The sequence below is a fragment of the Echinops telfairi genome, unplaced genomic scaffold, assembly GCF_000313985.2.
Source record: "Echinops telfairi isolate 266 unplaced genomic scaffold, ASM31398v2 ScPeMD7_3533;HRSCAF=4204_0, whole genome shotgun sequence".
NCBI classification, from domain to species: domain Eukaryota; kingdom Metazoa; phylum Chordata; class Mammalia; order Afrosoricida; family Tenrecidae; genus Echinops; species Echinops telfairi.
In genome coordinates this window covers 26,068,372-26,089,398 of record NW_022107431.1, presented here as the reverse complement: position 1 = coordinate 26,089,398, position 21,027 = coordinate 26,068,372, and the positions used below count along the sequence as shown (strand labels likewise).

Genomic DNA, 21,027 nt, shown 5'->3' with positions numbered 1-21,027 from the left:
TAAGACCATCAGAAATATGTATTTTCCGATGGTCTTAGGTGACCCCTGTGAAAGGGTCGTTTGACCACCAAAGGGGTCTTGACCCACAGGTTGAGAACCGCTGCTTTAAATCTTTACTGGAGGTGATAGCCTCATCTTCCTCCAACAGAGTAGTGGGGGGAATCAAACTGCTGACCTTATGGTTAACAGCCTAGCTCATAATCCACCAGACCACCAGGGCTCCTTCATGGTGGTGGAGGAGGCATTAAATAGAGTTATAACCTGCTGATAGTTCAATTCCAGGTCTGCCAATTTTGTACTTTTGGAAAATTTTACTGTTTTGGAGGGCCAGTGTATATACCATGATGTATTTTTACATAAAAGAACCTTTGTTCTTTATCAGTATCAAGAGTGTTCGGATCTTTGAGAGATATAAAAAGTTGACTTTCTCCTCCTCTTACTATATGATTGGGATAAATTGCATCTCTATCTTGGTCCACTGAACTTAATACCTAAAGTAGACACTGGGTTGAAAAATACACAGAAGTAAACAAACATATAAATAAATGCCTGTTCCACATAGCTTCTTTACAGTCTGCCTTCAACACACATAGCTGAAATTCATGCATTCCTGGTGTTGGTATGTTTATAACTTGGTATTTTGTATCAACAACTTTAAAATATTCATTGTCTGACTATAAAAAAATGATTTAACATTCAGACCATCACACAAAGACTTCTGCAAAAGAAATACATCCTGGCGTCGTTAATATATGAAAAATCGAAAACATCATGACCTAATATTCAAGAAGAGCACTTGGTTACCTGCAGTATGCTGCGTAGGACGCAATGGAGTTTAGGCCAGCGATTGTTACAGCTGACATTCTAGATGAATTCTTAAAGCAGCATACCAAAAGTCCTCATGCTGCCCTGTGACAAAAACCCAAAATAAAACCGAATGTATAGCAATCGTTGGAGCAGGAAGGGAACGTGAGAAGATCATACTGTGTACCATAACAACTTTCGCTTGGTTGTCGCTATTCCTTGTTTTCCAGTGATTTTTTGCCTACTTTCCATAGTTTCAAATTTTCCTAGAATGGGTCCTATAATGAAATCCAAAAATTATGACCCAGAAGGAAAACCCCAGCGGAACCAGTACTCATGGTCAGTTCTGCCCCTTTGGGTCACCTTTCTGCCTTATGGCTTTCCCTGGGCATTTCTTTATACTGGCAATTCTCCAAGTGACGCAAAAAGCCATACAAACCCCCCTCAGGGGCAATGATAAGAACCGGTGTCACCTGTACTCTGTTCTTTTTCAGCACACAACGGTCTTGCCTTTCATATTAATCGAGATGAGGACGTCGCACCATCAGTACCCCAGCAGGAGCAGCGGCCTCCCCGCCATATGTACCTTCTCTGTTGGCTATATATTATGGTAAGGATGGTGCCTGCTGGGCTTTCATAGGGTATTAGATTCTGCACAGCTAAATTTGGGCACATATTTCATTATGGATATAATCACTAACAGATTCTCACTGCGAGCCTCATTTGGTCCAAAACCTGGGCTTTGTCTCCTTTCCCCAGATGCTTATATTTTTGGAGAGTAGATGCCAAACCTCACACAACAGGAATTTGTTGAACAATCCCATGTAAGCAGTGGGGCTTCCAAGGCTGCACTCGACCAACCCTCTTTGTAACTCATGTTTTTCTTGGACAGGCTTTTTGTTGCTTACAGGCTGTTGAGCTTAGGTTTGCTGTTGTTGTTGTTGGTTTTACTTTTGTTAGGGGTGGGGAGAGAACACAAAATAAGGACAGAAAAAAAAAAAGACCTCTTACAGGAGTGACTTTAAACATTATAAGAGAGATTGAAAATGGGCATTCTCCCGAGTGAGGTCCAAACCTATTCTAGAATGAGCTGTTAGGCACAAGATGTATTTAGTGGGCTTTTGTTGGGTGGGTTGTTTTCATAAACCTATTGGAGTAAATGCATCACAAGGCAGCCACGTTTGGCTCACTGGCTATGAAGTCCCAAATGTGAGGTACCAAGCGTGTCTAATAAGAATTTTTGCCTGATGAGCTTACTTCACATTCATTTTGGTTTGTACCGTGATTTAACTTTCCAATAGTTAAGAATTGCTTAACTTTTCTAATTCCAAGTCCTTAGATACATTAGCACATATGGAAGAGGTCTCTCCTGCCAGCTTTTCTGTCTCTGGGGACTCTTTTATCCTGAATTCTGGGACACCGTCTCCTCCTTTAAGCCTGAAGAAATGGAGAACACATTCTTCCTAAGACCCAGAGCTGCACGGAATCCCAGAATGCTCTGGGTTCCCCGTCCCCACACAGAGTTTTGCTCCAGCTAGCCCAGAAATAAAAAACAAAGGCCAGTCTAGCCTCATTGATCACAGAGTGAGTCAGATCTCCCAGGGCATCTGCAGAAAGGTGACTGTCGCCTTTATAAAGTGTCTTTTTTTAAAAAAAATCAATTTACTGGGGCTCCTACAACTCATCACAATCCATCCATTGTGTCAAGCACATTTGTACATTTGTTGACATCGTCATTTTCAAAACATTTTCTTTCTACTTGAGCATTTAGTATCAGCTCATTTTCCTCCTCCCTCCCTCATGAATACTTAATAATTTATTATTATTTTTTCATGTCTTACACTGACCGATGTCTCCCTTCACCCACTTTTCTGTTGTCCATCCCCCTGGGAGGAGATTATAGGTAGATCATTGTGATCAGTTCCCCCTATCTCCCCCCTGCTTCCCCTTCCCCTCCTGGTATGGCTACTCTCAACATTGGTCCTGAGGTGTTTATCTGTCCTGGATTCCCTGTATTTCCAGCTCTTATAAAAATAAATGTGTGTGGTTCATACCTATAACATGATATTCAAATGACCGTTATCTTCAATTGAGTTACAGAATCATCCCAGGGATGCTACAGTGTTTCGAACTTATCTGGAACTGCCTACAACATCAGCTTAAATATCAACCCCTCATCACCACTCCCCCACCTCTAAGCAAAATAGTCTCATTCCTTTGCACTCATACTTGTGTACTGTGGGCAGGGAAGCTGTCTGCTGGGGGAACTCTGGGTATATTTCTGCACATTTCTTTATATGCCATTAAATTATCTGTAGCGTGCAGAGCCCCGGAGCTTTCAGGAATTACATGCTTTCTGGTGGACTTGAGACAATCAGATGACATTCCAAACAGACACATGGGAAATAGCGCAGTCTTCGTGGTAGACCCCCAAGCTCCCTCATTGAGATACAGCTAATGCACACTCTTCATGCCAAGTGAGCCTGGCCAGGCCTGCATTCTCCTGCAGTGCACAGGACTTGTTTGGACATGTATTTGCATTAACCAGCAAATTCTCTCGGATTTTTCTGAGGAGGCTTTCAAAGTCAACTTTTCCCTGTGGTGTGCTGCCCTAGGCATTCCCAGAGCACTGCCAAAATTAAACAATGCCCCTCACATCATATCGCATCATATAATTCCAAGGATTTTCAGTGTTATCAAAAAAAGGACTGGCCTTTGCTCCCCTCCAGACAACAGCGGAGCCTACGAGACAAGTAAAAGGCTCAGGATAGGATAGGAAATCTTTTGAAAACACACCAGTGTTGTCACTGGACATTCCAGACCTCGTGCCAGATTTTAAGAAAGCATGCCTCTTAGGGCTTGTTCATCATAAAGTAAACAGATCTCCCCTATAGTGCTGGGCAGGGTTCAGCTGAATCTATACTTCAGGGGCTGCCAGCCAGCCTGTCTGGCTGCATTGTTCTAACTCTAGCTTGCTCTGCAACCTCTCTGTTCGCATCTTTTCTGTTCCTGTGTCTGGAGGGTGAGGCTTAAGAAAGCACTGTCAAAGATGAAAGTCTACTAGGAGGGAAAAGAAGGGCATTTCCTTGAGGAATACTATTGTCGGGGAATCGCTTTACTGAGTTTTATGGGGGAATTGCTCACACTGGGGCAGTGTTAAGTAAAAATTAAACCACACTCCTCCATTCCAATAGACCAAGGGGTCTATATACAGAGAGAACAAAAGCAAGGTAGGAAGTTAATGATTGATCAGAGATAGCATCAGCTGCAGCTACAAGTCCCTTGAAATCTAAAGGTCAGCCACTTGACTGGGAAGGAGGGTGTTAGCACCTCGTAAGTGGCACTAGCCAGTCTGGTTCTACAGGTTGCAGTCCTAACCACAGCTTGCCCCAGGACACAATGTTGACTTCGTGACACATTCTTCCCAGGAACAAATGATTTGCTTCCTGGGAGTGCACACTGGCTCCATCATTCTGCTGTCTGATACGGCCGCCTCACAGCATTCATCTGTGGGAAGCAGGTATTAGCCAAAAAATAAAAATAAACAAAACAAACCAACAAAAAACAGGGGCAACCACTTGCACCACCATGGACAATGAAATCATAAGGGCTTTATCTTTCTCCCATTGTGCTGCTCAGCTCCTTGGACTGGAGAAACATCTAGAATCAGACCGTGTCTTCTCCTCCACTTCAAGGTACTGGAGTGTGAAGCAGAATGAATGAAAAGGCAAAAAAAAAAAAAAAAAACCCTCCCTCCCACATAGGTTTCTAGCAGTAAGCAAGGCAAGTGAATGGAGTTGGACAGTGCCATGCGGGCCATCGTAAAGACTTTATCCTTGAACTCAGAATGAAATGAGGAGACATTGGAGGGTTTCCTAGCACAGAATTTACACCAGCTGACACGTGAAAAGACTATGCAGGGTAAGACTGGAGCAAGAATCTGTGACAGCGATCCTGATGAGAGGCAATATGGTTTGGAGCAAGGTGGTAGATAAGGAGATGCACGATTTGGGATAGATTTTGAAAATAGTTAACAGGATTTCCTGGCCAAATCTGAATTTCACTCGAGAGGCCATTCTTTGAAGAATGTCTGTAGTAGTGGTGTTAGAAGTAGGATAATGCCCATATACTAATCTCACGAACCTCTGAAATGTGTTACCTTACAAGGCTAAAGGCCTCTGCCTATGCATTTAACTTAAGGACGTTGGGATGGGGAGGTTAACTTGTCCAAGTGAACTAATCTAACCACAAAGCCCAGACCCCCTGCCGTAGAGTGGTTTGCATTCCGCCTCACAGCGACCCTAGAGGACAGAGTAGGTTGTAAATCCTTAGAGGAGCGGACTGCCACATCTTTCTCCCACAGAGTGGCTGGTGGTTTCCAACTGCAGGCCTTGTCGTCTGTACCCAAGAGCTCAACCACTACCTCATGAAGACGCGTCATCTCATCACAAGGTTCCTTAAAAGCAGAGAACCTTGTCCCTGTAAATGTTGAATTACAACGTTTAAACTCTGTAGGAAGGGTCAGAGAGATGCGATATGTGAAAAGGATCCCGCCCACTGATGCTGATTTTGAAGATGGAGAAAGGGGCCAGGATCAAGGAAGGACCGTGGCCTTGAGAAGATGGAAAAGGCAAGAGAGCAGATGGACTTCCTTGTCCAGAAAGGATGGCAGACACCTTAATGTTCGTCCAGCTTTAGGACCACCAAAACTCTTGCTGAGGTCCCCATGAACTTCTGTCTGGCTGAATCCATCGAGTGCTTTTTAGACCCCTTCACACTTGACATGTAGGCAATTTCCATAGGAAACACCCCAGCCCACCCTCTTCCTGTAATGCTCTCATCACTTGGCTTACATGCTACAGCATTCTCCCTGTTTTTCTCCCAAGTCTCAAGATGAGCCCATCTCAGTCAGCATCTTTTCCTGGCTCTTCCCACGCACGCCTCAGTGTTGAAGGTCTCTGGAGGTTAGTCCTAGGTCCTCATCTTTTTTTCTTTTTCTTTTATTGAAAGATCATTTAATTGGGGCTCTTACAGCTCTTACAATAATCCATACATCAATTGTATCAAGCATATTTGTACATATGTTGCCAACATTATTTTCTAGGCATTTACATTCTTTTGAACCTTTGGTATCAGCTCTTTTTTTCACTCCCACCCCTGCCACCCTTGTGACCCCTTGATAAATTATTATTATTTTCATATCTTACAGTGATCGCTGTCTCCCTTCCCCCACGGTTTCTGTTCATCTCCCTGGAGGGATGTGTGCGTGGTTATGTGTCAATCAAATCATTGCAATCAGTTCCTCCTTCCTCTTCTCCTCTCCCCACCTTCCCCCTTCTGGTATCACTACTCCCATTCCTGTTCCTGGATTCCTTGTGTCATGAGCTCTTATCTGTACCTATGCACATACTTCGTTCTAGCCCGCAGTGAAAGGGAGGATTGGGATCATGATGGTGGGGGGTGAGAAAGCTTCCAGGAACCAGAGGAATATTGTGTGTTTCATAATAGCTATACTGCGCCCTGGTTGACTCATCCTTTCCTTGTGCCCCTACTGTGAATGGATGTCCCATTGTCAACAGATGGGTTTTGAGTCTCTGCTCCAACACCCCCTGTTCTCAACAATATGGTTTTTTGTTTGTTTGTTTGTTTGTTTTGGGTCTTCCAATGCTTGTTACTTGATCCATTCGACACCTCATGATCGCACAGGCTGGTGTGCTTCTTCCACGTGGGCTTGTTGCTTCTCTGCTAGATGGGCGCTTGTTTAACTTCAAGCCTTTAAGACCCTAGGTGTTGTATCTTTTGATAGCCGGACACCATCAACTTTCTTCGCCACATTTGCTTACGCACCCATTTTGTCTTCCACGATGATGTTGGGAGGGTGAGCACCACAGAATGCCAGGTTGTTAGAACAAAGTGTGAGCAGAGGCCCAAAGTCTGTCTACTACCTCAGTGTATTGCCAAATAAATATATGTACCTAGACCAATACCTCTTAATTTTAGAAATTAATGTATTTACATATATGCCCACCTATGCTTAGACCTCTATCCATAGCTTTGCTTCTGTGGTCATTCCTCTGTTTCCTTTTATCATCCTTCTGCCCACCATCACTCACCCATCACACTCACCCTACTTCCGCTTCTTAGTAATTCCTCTCAGCTAGACGGCTACTGCGCCAACACCTCCAGGATCTCTACGTCCTCCTTGTTGTTGATTTTAATTCCCTAGTTGTTCCCTTGTCTATAGCAATGTTTGCTCAAAGCTCCCTTTCCCCACCTCTTTCTCCCCCAAGTCCCTCCAGGACAATCGGTCCCATCACTTTCTCCTCGAGCTTGTTTCCCTTGCCTATCTTATATAAGTAGGCAAACCAACAATAACAGAGACCAAGCAAAAAGAAAACAAAAGATTGAAAAGAGAGAAAAAAATACATAATCCCAGGTCTGTCTGCTGACGAGGTCCTCTTCTGAGTCTAGCCACTCTCCCTATAGGAACACATCCATTCCTATGTTTTCAGTTGCCTCCCTCCCAGTCCTATCTCCTGAGCCTACTTGATAGCTACTTACCGCCCAGCCTCTCAAACTTAACAGTCACAAACCGATCTCACTTCCTGACCTGCATTTTTCCATCATGGTCTTGTAGCCATTTGTTGGTGACACAAATCTATGAGACATCCCCAACCTATCTCCTTTTGGGCCAGCTGTACCTACTGCTGGTCTGCTAACCAAAAAGTTGGTGGTTTGAACCCATTCCAGGGGAGAAAGATGAAGCTTTCTTTTCCCATAAAGATTTACAACTTTGGAAACGATAAAGAGCAGTTAGGTGTATTCCCCCCTGTAGGTGTGCTATGAGTGGAAATTGACTCAGTGGCAGTGTTTAATTTTGGGGGTTTTTTCGACACTACTGTGGAGTCTGTTGCTTTTTATCTCCAAATAGCTGTAGATGCCTTACAGCTTTCTCTGTCTCCCTGCCAACACTGTCCAAGCTGCAGTCACCTCCCTTCCTGAATCACTGCAGAGAGCCGTCATCCCTCACTAGCCAGTCTTGGCCCTGTCCATCCATAAGATCACTGGGTGATCTGTTTTTTAAAAATGTATGATCATACCACTCCCTCATTCAGAGAGGAGGGAATCACCTCTCATGACTTCTAGGGAAATCCAAAATTTCACCACCCTCCTCTTTCCCCTCCACTTGCCAGCAGCAGCCACAGTGACCTCTCTGACTGGCAAGTTCAAGAAGCTTTGAAGATGTCACCTTCTCCACTGCACTCCACCCTCCTCTTCTCCTTCAGCTAAGTCTCTCAACAATAACTACACCCCCCCCTCCTTAACTTGCTTAGCTTTTTCTGAGGGAGGACGTCTCAGGCTTCTTTTCATTTCCATCAGAAGATGTTTCAAATAATTTTAGTGATGTGATTATCTCAGTAAATCCTTCCCCCCCTCCCCAGTCTCCTCCTCTATCTAGAGCCAGAGGCAATAAATAGATTGGCAATTGAGGTGCTCTTGAAGAAAACAAAGCGTGCTTTCTAAACAGACGTAAGTCGGGCGATGGTTGAATGCGCAGACGCTCGCTCGGCTTTTCCTTGAGCAGTTCCCACCCGGCACCCAGCAGTCCTCAGTGTGTCCCCACTTCTCCTGCTCCTTACCTGTGCTGGTGTTTCCATGTCTCCTCCTTTCCTAGCCTTTTGAACTCTGCCCTTGAATAAATTCTTCCATTTTAAATTCTGCCTTGGATAAATTCTTAAATACTTAACTATTCTAAGGTGTGTATACCTCACAAGTACCAGTGTTCTCCTGATAGGCCTCTTGTTTGGCAGAAAACAGAACCACAGGGTGAGTTCTCTTCCATACCTGAAAGGCGACTAAGGGCCATAGTCCTGGGGGTTCCAGATAACAGTCCTCATCTGTCCTGTTGGCCCAGTTTATTTCTCAACATTTTCTTACTGTAAATTAGGTAGGGGTTTACATTTCAGACCATCAACTTTGTATTCAACAGTTTAAACTACTCATCAAACTCCCAATAACTTGCCCGTCACTGGCTCCTTGATTTCTCTTCTCCCTCTTGTGGACTACTCAAAGTTAACACCTGTAAACAGCCTAGCCCATTGCTTGATCTTCCTGACCTTGGCAAACTCCAAAATTTGTGCCTTTGGGCTTGGAAGTCTTTATCTCTCTCTCTCTCAACAGTAGACTGACATATTTGTCCTTTTGTAATTTTCTATTTCTACCCAGCACAATGTTTTTATAATTTTGAAAGAGCGCTTTCTTCATTGCCTACAAGACCTCAAGGGTTAATGCAAACATATGTTTTTATACATCACATCAATTAACATGCCAAGAAAACATTCGTTAATTGTTCGACAAGAGAAGTAGTGACTGTGAGTTTTAACGTAGAGAAAAGGAATACATATTACATATATATTCTTGTAAAGGGGTCCTGGTAACACGACAGGTAAGTGCTCAGCCTTGGGGGATGTCACTGTAGGGAAAAAGACCTGGAGACCTGATTCCCTACAGATTCCAACCTTGGAACCCTTGAGATGCATCTACTCTGTCCTATAGGGTCGCTATATGTTGAAATCAACCTGATGGCACACAACAACACTCTCAGCTCAACTCTAACCAGATAGAAAGTGTTGATAAGACCCCTACCATCCATTTATCTGGTATTGAACCTCAGTTTAATTGTGTCTTCTCCCACCGGCCTGAATCATTTAAAACGCCAACCTGTGTTGCTAATGAACTTGTAGAGAAACTTCCCAGCCTTCATTCCTTGCTGAAGTGAAATTCCACAAAGGAAATGATCCAGTTCAGGCAATCCAAACATTTCAAGTAGAGGTAAGATTCATTTATTAGTAAAGTTAATAGCCTCTCCACTTCCTTGAGGGAGGCCTTTTCAGTATCTTAGAGTGTGTGCTTGGCGGAAAGCTCAGAACATCTTCTCCTTCGAGCTGCATGATAGGGATCAATGGAGCAGCTTTTCAGTGACCCAAACTACCCAGCCTCACCTTCAGCAGATGGTTTCCAAACAAGTGGGAGAAAAGGAGTTTTTAAGCGTTTCTATCCACCAAGCTCCAAAGAGTGCTGGTCTTTGGGAAAACAATGTAAAATGTTGGGAAAATGAACGAACCAATTCAGTTGAGGAAATATCTGCCCCAGAGTGTGTTTGTACTGTGTGAATCAATAGAAATGTACAGCAAAAAAGAGCCCCTTTGTGTGCGATATAACAGAAGTGAGAAGAAAAAAATTAGTTTAAAGTCATCGCACAGAATGGATTTAGTACAGCTTTAGGTAGATCTGTTTCCTTAAAAGCTTTCAAAGTAAGAGAAAGGGCTAGCTTGATTGTGATGATTGTATTACTGTAGTCATTTCACATTCGGAAGGATCTGGGGTCCGGTGGACTCGAGTAGGTGTGCTTACTCCTTCAAGCAAGCGATTCTTGAATACCTGCTAGGTGTCAGCACCACCTGCCATGTCATATTGTGATAGCTTCTGTGATGCTAAGTGCTGTGTCCTCAGTATTTCAACTCCCAGCAGAGGCACGCATGGAAGACATATTTGAGCAGTGCTTCTGATTAAGACTGGCTATGATGAAGCTGGTGATCAATGTCCACAAATTAGCCTACGAGAACTCTGTGGATCACCATGGAAGGTGGTTTAATGGAATGCTCCAAGATGAACCCCTGAGTTTCAGCAAACTCAAAACCCAATCCCACTACCATTGAATCAATTATGATGCATAGAGACCCCACAGGGCTTCCAAGACTACATTTTCATAAAAATAGACTGTCACATCATTCTCCTTTTGAGCATCCAAATCTTCTGGTTAGCAACCAGGCTGCTTTAATTACTGTGACTACGACAATGGGCTCCAACATACCAACTATCATGAAGATGGGGCAGAACGGGTCAACGTTTCATGCCATTGAGTTTGAGTCAACTCAGCAGCCAATAACCACAACTGTTGAGTGTGGTATGCTGAGTATAGAGGGTAAAGGATGATTCAAGAGTCATCTTTGCCCTCAAGAAGGTTGTAGTTTATTGAAAAAACATAAAGAATTTTTTTATTTATTTACCATACAGTTGGTAAGGGCCATTTGTAATAGAGGAAATACAAGGTGTTCTGAATATCCCGAGAATTATTCCCATTCCAGATGTATAAGATCACTAAAGGCTTCCCAGAGGCACAATGACATAGAAGCTGTCACTTGAAGGGTGAATAAGAGTTAACTTATGAAGACCCAGGCCAGGGTAAGCATGTCCCAAAACATCACCCAAAGGCAACAGAAAGCAAATCACAGTCTGGAAACCAAAAGAAGGGGAGTGTGGCTAGGGTCATGATCATTTTGCCCTCCTCAAATAACTGCAATCTAAATTCTACCCTGACTCTTTCCACCAGAATAATTTTTATTTCCCATCTGAACAGTTTTGTTCGTGTTATATGATCATGGCTTATTTGTCTATTGTTTTTCTCCATCGGTCCTGATCCGCAGGAACCTACCCGTTCTCTGACTGTTCCCATCGGCCTCCTTGGCAGATCTCCTCCTTCTGTCCATCCCCTGACACCGGGTGTCGTGCAGGCCTCTGTCGTGAAGTAACCTTCTTTTCTAATGCTAGAATTAAATTTCTAGAGCTAGTTCATTGACTGCTGGGGCTAAAAATTCCAACCATAAGTCCATGAGGGCCAAGTTCATATGCCAACCCAGTTTCTCCCTTGAGTCCCATACCTACTAATTCACCATGTACCCATCTCGTCTTCTCTCACGAGCACTCCAGGTTAGCACGTTCGTAATAAACACATCCTCTTCTACCCCCACCATCCTGCTTCCCAATCTACTTCCCGTTCGTCCAGTCCGAAGCCTACAGTTGCTGACTCAGAATCAAGTCAAGGATGGTGGGTTTGATTTTGCAGTTTTCCTTTCAGATACCTAGGGTTCATCTCTGCCTCCTCCCTGAGCGACAGCCATCATAAGTCGTCTGTCTCCACTTTCTTTAAGATTATTGCCTAAATCTCTCAGTCCAGCCGACTTTTTGCTACTCCGTGCAGCTCTTTCCTACTCTCTCTCTACCTCCATTACCATTTCAAGCCATTTGTGAGACCTGGATCTGCTCCCCGCCCAGCAGTGTCTCTTAAACTGCCTCCTAGCCATCCTCCACTGCTGGGCAAGAGTTGACTAAAATGAAAACTTGACCCTGTTCATCCTCATTTTAAAATCTCTTCCATAGTTTGTTTTCCAGTTTCTGGCTATTGCTTTTGTTTATTTTATTTTTTTGGTAGCACTTCTATTTTTCCTGCTGCATCCTTGGGCTGTGATGTTCTCACATGTCAAGAGAAATACAAAATGTGTAAGTCGTACTTAAGAGCTGAGAATTACGTACAAAATTCTTACGTAAATTGAAACTGCATACATTAACAGCTACAAATACAATTTTTACAAGTATGCATAGCGAGGAATTTAGACCTGTGATCTTCTGCTGGAAAAACATTAGATAAGAAAGAAGGTGGAATCCTAATGCTTCAATTAATGATGTTTTCTAGCCTTGCTGGAGAACTGTAAGGAAGAGGTGAAAATTCATTCATAAACTCTTGCCAGCCTCTAGAGAAATCCAGGAATGGACATTAGTACTCTGTTCAGGTCTGATTAGGCCTAGAGGAGTGAATAGCTCACTCATAAGAAACTGCCAGCCAAAGACCTATCACACCAGGCCACTCATTGATACAGTACCTTGATCTTCTTCGTGTCACACAGTATCAAACCACATGTATGAATCTTTAGACCAAAAGTAATACATAATGTTTAGAATGTGTAGCAAAGAGTCAATTTATGTATAAAGTCAAATAATGCTGATATTTGCCTTAATATGACAGACAAAGACGAGAGCTTTTGAAAGAAGGCATCCTCCAGATTGATGAGTCTTATGTAAAATACATACCTTTTACCAGGGTAACATTAGAATTTAAATAGAAAGTGCAGGGTTCTTCCAATAGTTCATTTAAAAATGTTTGCAGCAGACAGGCTAAACTCATCTGCATTCTACTTGCTAATCCACCTCTGCCGGAAGGTGAAGACAGAAGCCAAACACAAGATTTGTGCTTGGGAGGCACGGTCATCTTGATTTTATTGGGATTGGTGCCAAAGCTGTAGGATCAGTGTCACACAGTCAGCAATACCAGGATACAGGGCAGTACCTCCAGATCATACAGGGTATTTTGTAGGTTCTTTCTGACATAAGCATCACATCAATGACTGAATCAGAAGTGGTCTTGTGAATGCCACCAATTTCATGCCAAAGTAGGATGACTGGAGAGAGCTAATGATTTCATGATCCTCACGTTGCCAGAGGTGATCAAGGAACCATCAAGAAGAACAATGGTCCTCTCGGGAGGAAGGGTAAGCAATGATGGCCTTTCTCCTATTGGATAATGAGGAGAAGGTAGCCTCCCTATCCCATGTTAGGTACAACTTCCTTCTCTGCTGTAGTAATGAAGCTGTGAGCTCTTCCCACTCCTCTTCTGCCAATCGTTGGGAGTAGTCTTCCTAATCACAGATAGCTGAGTCTAGGTATAGGATGGGACAGGGGCAGGTGTGACCCTCGTTTGTGGGCATTGTGTAGGTGACAGATGCCATTACCCAAGTCTATACCACCAGTAGTGTTTTGACTAGATGCATACAGAAACAGTCTGGCCAAAATAACAGTGTATGTCTCTGGGAAATGGAAGTCCTCCCACCACATCTGTGGCAGGTGTTCTGCTGGGCTTGAGGTTCAAGCAAGCATCATTGACAAGAGTCTAGTGTTCCTCAAGAAAAATAGGAATCTCACTGTAGAAGTTCTCAACCCACATGTTCCCATCACACCATTATAGGAATAGAGGCATATTGGATGGGATTCTTTGGTGACGGGATTCTCCTCTTGATCTAGGATCATTTTCCATACAGGTCTTATTCTCTAGCAATCATGACATCTTGGTGTCTTAGTCAAGGAATAATGGAGAGCAATAAGATAGTGTTGATCATCTCTAGTGGAGCTTGCTCCTATCTGAGCAACTACTAAAAGAAAGAATAGTGATTTCTTGATTCTTCTTGATATTTTCAGTTTCTGGACAGATGGGCATAGGAATCACTGTGAGTAAAACAGTAAAAGTAAATGGAATGCTGGCAATTGCCGAAATCCTTAACTGATCTCCCAGGCCATCTTGGACCTAGCCATGGCCTCCCAGTACCTCCTCAGTTCCCATCCACCCAACCTTTGTCCTTCAGCCACATTAAACTTCTTTGCCCCACAGACATGCCCCGGGCTCATTCTTGCCTGAAAACAGTTTACATTTTCCTCCTTCTACCTGTTACTCTCTGTCCACCTTAACCCCCCTAGTAAACTCCTACCCACACTTAAAATTAGACTCTTAACAACTCAACTCAGTTCAGTGCCATTGAATCAATGCTGACTCATGGTGACTCTATAGGACAGGGTAGAACTGCCCCTATGAGTTTCCAAAACTGTTAACTCTTTACAGGAGTAGAAAGCCCTATCTTTCTCCCTTGAGTTGGCTGGTGGTTTCAAACTGTTGACCTTGCAATTAGCAACCTAATTTGTAACCCATACACCACCAGGGCTCTCTTGAACCTTACTTCCTAAGAACCTTCCCTGATTCCCGTCTACTTTAGGTTTGTGTTTCCCCTTCCTAATTGCTTGGTTGTAATTATATGTAAATAATCAGATTTTCCTTCCAAATGGTGAACTTTAGAGGGTAGTGACTGTGCCCCTACTGTCCATTAATACATGCCCATCTCTTAGCAGGGCATTGGTTAAATGCAGAAAAGAATGAAGGAAGGGAAGAATTTGTGAGAGGAAAATGTGGGGATTGGTATCTTTTGGCGCCTATATCCTTTGTGGCATTAGAGTTGCTGAGCCAGGGGGTGGACTTCTACTTTTAGTGGGGTTTGGTTTTCATTGAAATATAATTCCTATCCCATAAAATTCACCCTTTTAATGTATGCAAGTGAATGGCTTTTAGTATATTCCCAAAGTCGGACAACAGCATAGATACTGACTTTCAGAATATTCCACCTTCTCCCCTCCCCAGAACCCTTAGCAGGATGAATCTATGCTCTCTTTGATTTGCATATTCTAGACCCCAAACCAAACTACACCCCCTGCCATCAAGGATAGAGTCGACCTGCCCCAAGGCTGGACTCTTTCTAGAGGCAGACTGCCACTCCCACCTGCAAGTTGTGGCGGATTCAAACCACTGACACTGCTGGTTAGCAGGTGAGCCCTTGCATAGCTGCACCTTCAAGGTGTCTCTGGGACATTTTATATAGATGGAAGCATATGCAGCGTGGCCTTTCTTTTTTTTCATAGTGACTCTTTGAATGTATTTGAAGATTTGCGGGGGGTGGTATATGTCCTTTTGCAATGTGGCCTTTCTGTCTGGTTCTTACACTGAGCACAATGTTTTCAAGGTTCATCCATGTTGCAGTATGCATCAGTACCTCATTTCTTTTCATGACTAATATTTGATTGCACGGATATCCCACATTTTGTCTATCTATCCGTCAATTCATTGACAGTTTTTCACTTGTATATGTTTGGGGGCTAGAGGGTGTTTGAGTATACAAAATGACCACAGAGCTAAAAGGAGAATGAGCTGGCAGGTAACTGAAGGGTTTCAGGTGGGAGGGAAGGCCTGGTTGAATAAAGAGGCGGAATAATGCTGCACATTGTGTAATCTTAGGGCACATACAGCACTTCAGAAATGGTCTCTGCTTCTCCCCAGCACTCCACGTGCAGCTTGACTCAACTATCTATAGTCCCATGAGCCCGCCTTGGCTGTCCTCATCTCTGGCATTTGCAGTGTTCAGTTACATTTAGAACGTTGAATGCTGGAAGCCTTTGACTGGCTTTTCCTTTGAGGAAGGCACCCTGTCGAGGAAGCAATATTGGACACATATAAATTAAGTGAGGTTGATTTATTGAAATGCAGCTGGCAATGAACCAGCTTCTTAGTTTTCTTTTAATAGTTTATTTCCAAGTGCATACATCTTCAGACTGTGTAGCGTGCCTTTTTTTTAAACAAGAGATAAATAGTGGGAGATAGCCTCAAATTGACTCGTGCTTTGCAATTCAAAATATATCTTAATGCAAGTTCCCCTGTGCTTATCTAATAATGAGGTTGGACAAGAATAATGCTGCCTCGGATTGCAATGTTCAAGGCATTCATTAAAGTGAATAATCAGTGCTCTTGTACAGAAGCTTTATACCTAACATTGAGCGGCCCTTTATTGTGTGGCATTTGCTTGTATTCAAGTAGCAAGGCGCTCACCACAAAGGCCATCAGGTATGTCTCCATGGTAGCAGCCCTCTTTTGTTATTCACATTCATAATATAGACAGTATCCGAATACTCACTGTGTCACAGCTTAATGAAAAGACATGGAATATTGGTAGCACAAGTATATTCTGAAAACTGGCCTCTGGGCCCATTACTAAGAAAGGGGATGCTATCTGATGAGGTGTTCTCTTCAGCAGCTGTCCACTCAATGGGGCTAGTGTCCCTTTGATCTTGTATTCCATTGTATTATGACTTCCCATTGTCTCCTTTTATTGCCAGAGGAGGAGATAGATCGAAATGACAAATAGAATAGCTTCCTTATTGCTGAATCTTACCAAAGAAAATATACACCAATAAGAGTGCAATGCGTATAAATGTGGCAGATAAATAGCATTAAGGAGTGAAAGTGGCTTTGGAATTTTGTTGAGTTGATGTATACAATCGATATTTATTCCTTCTCCCCAGGAACTCTAAATCTAGATTTGCTCATTGTCTTTGTTCTCTAAAATAAATGCATTCTAGTAAGCGTTACTTCATTTTGAGTCACGAATTGATTCTTGGGGCTCATAGGAGTACCTAGGGACTTTATACCCAGCTTGTCTTGTTCTTAGGTAAACAGAAAAGAGCATGAATGCTCAATTATTCAAATAAGGAGGAGAATTTGCTACAGTTTTATATCATTCTTCCATTTTTCCCCACCAAAGCATCCTTTGTGCCACTTAGTCAAGATGTGCTAAAACATGGAAGCCTTCATCCAATTAACTTTTCACCTTCCCGGAGATCCAAGGTCCCACAAAGTTTATAAGCTGGGAGCTTTTTAGTGCTATAGCTACTTTTATCCATGAAATTTCAACTGGGTGCCACATGACTTACCCTTATAGGCTTAGCTCTCATTATAAATGACTATACCATACATGGGAGTGTGCAGATTTTTCTGTCATTTATAGAATATCTCAAAAAGGGACAAAAATTCCAATGAGAGAGAAGACAGGAGGGATTAAGAGGGATTTAGGCATGAATGTAGACGGTGAAGCAACAATAGTGGAAAGGGCCCAGAATTGGGAAGGACAGTATTTCAGATGAATTAAGGGTGGAAAGTTTCCAGCTTGAAATCATCAGAAGGTATTCATTTAGGGTGGAACAGAGGGAGTGTGGGCTCCTCCAATAGAGGACTAGCGGGGGTCAGGCCTAGGGAGCGATTTGAGGTCACCAGGAGAACCTCTGGTCCAGAAGACGACTACAGCCAGGATTCTGAGTGAGCAGCAACTGCAGTGGCGCCAGGGCCAGACGAGGGGAGAGGCTGTGCCACTGTGCGGAGGCACCGAGCAGTGCAGGGCTCGGGTAGACCCCCCCACTCTCTGCAGAAGCCCAGCACTGCACCCACCACTCTTTTGGAAGAGTGCCCTTGTGCCCTTGATGGCACAATGTGCCACGCGTACTATTTTTCCACTTAACGAGTGAACACGTTTCACTGTACTCGTAGGTCCTGAATTTCGACCCCTGTTTAATGAATAGAAAATGAGAGTTGTTCTAGATTGTGAATAAAGGCCCTGTTGTTGAGATAGAAAGATCCGCTACCTTTTCATCGAAACCATCTTTATGTGACGGTCTTGCCTTCATTCGTAGATTCTTTTGTTCCACAGATATGTGCAGTGTTCACTGTGTGAAATGTTAAACATGAACTGGTTTCTTTCATGTTAGGATGTCGTGCAACACGGTCTAAAGTTGACAAATCAAGAAGCAGCAACATAAAGGCTATTGTTAAGAAATGAGGGGGTAAAATCCCAGAGTTGTTGGTGGCTTCCTCTGGGGACCAAGCTAGGAGTTAAGGAGAAGCATGACAAGTGCAGTTGAGTGGAGCATAGAAGTTTTTCCTACAAGCTTCTTTGTACTTCAGTAAGTTTAAATCAAGCAAAAATAAAATTCAAAAAGAGGCACTACAATTCAACTTTACAAAAAAAAAGTCTCATAATCCCTTCCTGGAAGGAGTCTGAGTATAGCACTCTGGTGCCATCTAATCTCCAGTAGATGTTCCCTTAGACTGGGAGGTCTCTCCCAAGGGTGCGGACCACACCTACTTCCCATACTGCTGTATTCACATGTCTGATACTTACTAAAACAAAACCAAAACAAAGTCAGACTCATGGTTACCTCCTAGGTGACAGTAGAACTGTGATCCAAACTGTACCCAATGTCTGACTTTTCAGAAGTAGATCACTAGATCATTTGTTCCAAAGCATCTCTGTGTGGAGTCACATCTCCAGCCTTTAACTTAGCAGCCCAGTGCTTAATAGGTTGTGCCACCTGGGAACACGAAGCCCTGGGGACGTGGTTTTTGGGGTTTTTTGTATTTGATCTATCACATCCAGTTTTGCGTTTCCTCATGATAGAATTTATGGGTCCAGAACAACTCTTAATCTGGAAGTTGGTGGTGCAACTGATTGGTAATCAGATGCTATCCCAAAAGTTGGCACTTTGAACCGACTCAGAGGCTCCAGGAAAGAAAGACTTGGTGAACTGCAAAACAAACAATCACGTCGACGTGAATGAGGGGCATCCGCGTGGAGACCTAAAGCCCCTCTGTAGACAATTGGACATTCTCTCACAGAAGGGTTACAAGGAAGGCACAAATCAGCAAAGGTGCTGTGTAGTACCAATGAAACACACAACATTTCTCTAGTTCTGTCATCGTTCCTCTCCTCCTGCCGCGCCCGCCCGCCCCCCCCCCATCATGACCCCAGTTCTACAAGTCAGGCCAGATCGGAGCATGTACACTGGTACAAGTCAGGCCAGACCGGAGCATGTACACTGGTACAGATAAGAGCTCTCAACACAAAGCATCTCCCCAGGAGAGATAAACCCCTCAGGATCAATAATGGGAGGAGCAATACCAGGAGGGTAGGGGGAAAGTGAGGAAAAAAGGGAGAAAAGCGGGGGACCGATCACAATGATCAATGTATAAACCACACCACCAGGGGGATGAACAACTGAAGCGTGGGTGAGGGGAGACAGCAGAAGGTGTAAGATATGAAAATAATAATTTATAACTTATCAACGGGTCACAAGGGTGGGACGGTAGGAGAGGGAGGGGAAAAAGAGGAGCTGATACCAAGGGCTCAAGTAGAAGGAAATTATTTTGAAAATGATGATGGCAATATATGTACAAATTGCTTGATACAATGGATGTATGGATGGTTATACGAGCTGTAAGTACCCCCAATAGAATGATTTATTTTAAAAGGCAGAAAGAAAAGAAAAGAAAAAAAGGATCGCCAAGAAAACCCAATGAACAGTTCCAAGCTGTTCCACGGAAACAGGACAGAATGGATGGTCCCATAGCAACTCTGAAGAGCAGCTAACATAACAATCTGCGGTTGTAGAGCCTAACAAACAACGGATCTCCTTGAGAAGAGTGGGAATATTCTAGAACACGTTGTGGTGCGCACGCGGAACTTGTACATAGACTAAGAACAGATGTGCGAACAGAACAAGGGAATACGACTTGGCGTAAAATCAAGCGTGCGGCAGGGTTGCAGCCTCTCACCATAAGTCTTCAATCTGTAGGCTGAGCCAATCAGAGAAGCTGGCTTATGTGAAGAGGAATGTGGCATCAGGATTGGAGGAAGGCTCATTCGTAACGTGAGATACGCAGAGGACACAACCTGGCTTGCTGAAAGTGGGGAGGACTTGAAAACACTTGCTAATGGAGATCCAGGACTGCAGCCTTCAGTGTGGATGACCGCCCAACGTCAGGAAGACCGAGTCCTCACAACTGGACCGATAGCTGACGTCATGACAAGTGGAGAAAGGTTGAATTTGTCGAAGATTTGGTCTTGTTTGGACCTACCATCAGTGCTCACATAAGCTGTGTGTTGAGAGCTCAAAAGACGAGTTGCATTAGGTAAGTCCGCTGCACAAGACCTCTTTGTAGTCTTAAGGTGTGCTTGACCCAAGCCATGGTATTTTCAGTTGCCTCATTCCTATGCATATGAAATTTGGATATTGAGAAGTAAAGGAGACCCTAGACGAGTTGATGCATTTGAATTGTGGTGCAGCCGAAGAATACTGACAGTACCCTGGACTGCTAAAAGACAAACAGATGTCTTGGAAGAAGTATGGCCAGATTTCTCCTTAGAGGGAAGGATGGCAAAACTTCACCGTCTATACTTTGGGCGTATTTTCAGGAGAGACCAGTCCCTGGAGAAGGACATCATGTTTGACAAGTGGAGAGCCAGCAGAAAAGAGGAAGGTCCTCCAGGCACTGCATGGACACAGTGACTGCAACGATGGGTTAAGCATGGTAACGACTGGCGGGATGGTGCAGGACCGCGCAGTATTCATTCTGTTGTGCATAAGGTTATTATGGGTTAGAAAGGACTTGGCAGTTGTTGTTGTTAGGTGCCATCGTGTTTGTCCCAATTCATAGCAACCCTGTACAACAGGAAGAAAACCCACTCAGTCTTCCTCCATGAGTTGTTATGCGTAAGCTCATTGGTGCAGCCACTGTATCAGTCTCCCTTGCTGAGGGCCTTCCTCTGTTCTAACACCCTCACTCTCTACCAAGCATGATGCCCTTCTCCAGGGACTGGACAAATGTCTGCTAATGCAAACATAAGAAACAGTGGTAGAAGTGGCACAAAGAACACAGACAATGAAGAGATGGCCCGTGGGTTGACACAGGGCTCTGACACGCAATAGGAACTCAGATGTCTGGAAAATTCTCTACTTTTAAATTTTTATTTTTATTTAATCATTTTATTGGGGTTCATACAATTCATCACAATACATAGATCAATTGTGTAAAGCACACCTATACATTTGTTGCCCTCATCATTCCCCAAATTCGCTTTCCTCTTGGGTTCCCGGAATCAGCTCATTTTCCTTTTTCCCTTCCCCTTC

General features: G+C 43.6%; 1 protein-coding gene across 1 annotated transcript in view; it reads left to right on the top strand.

Annotated features, from left to right (window-relative positions):
* Window positions 1–21,027, top strand: part of AIG1 (androgen induced 1) — a 336,757-nt gene that overhangs the window by 289,999 nt on the left and 25,731 nt on the right. Inside the window, exon 4 of the mRNA XM_004701969.2 lies at window positions 1,299–1,414. Within this exon, the coding sequence (XP_004702026.1) occupies window positions 1,299–1,414 (116 nt within the window). The remainder of the gene's footprint in view (window positions 1–1,298; window positions 1,415–21,027) is intronic.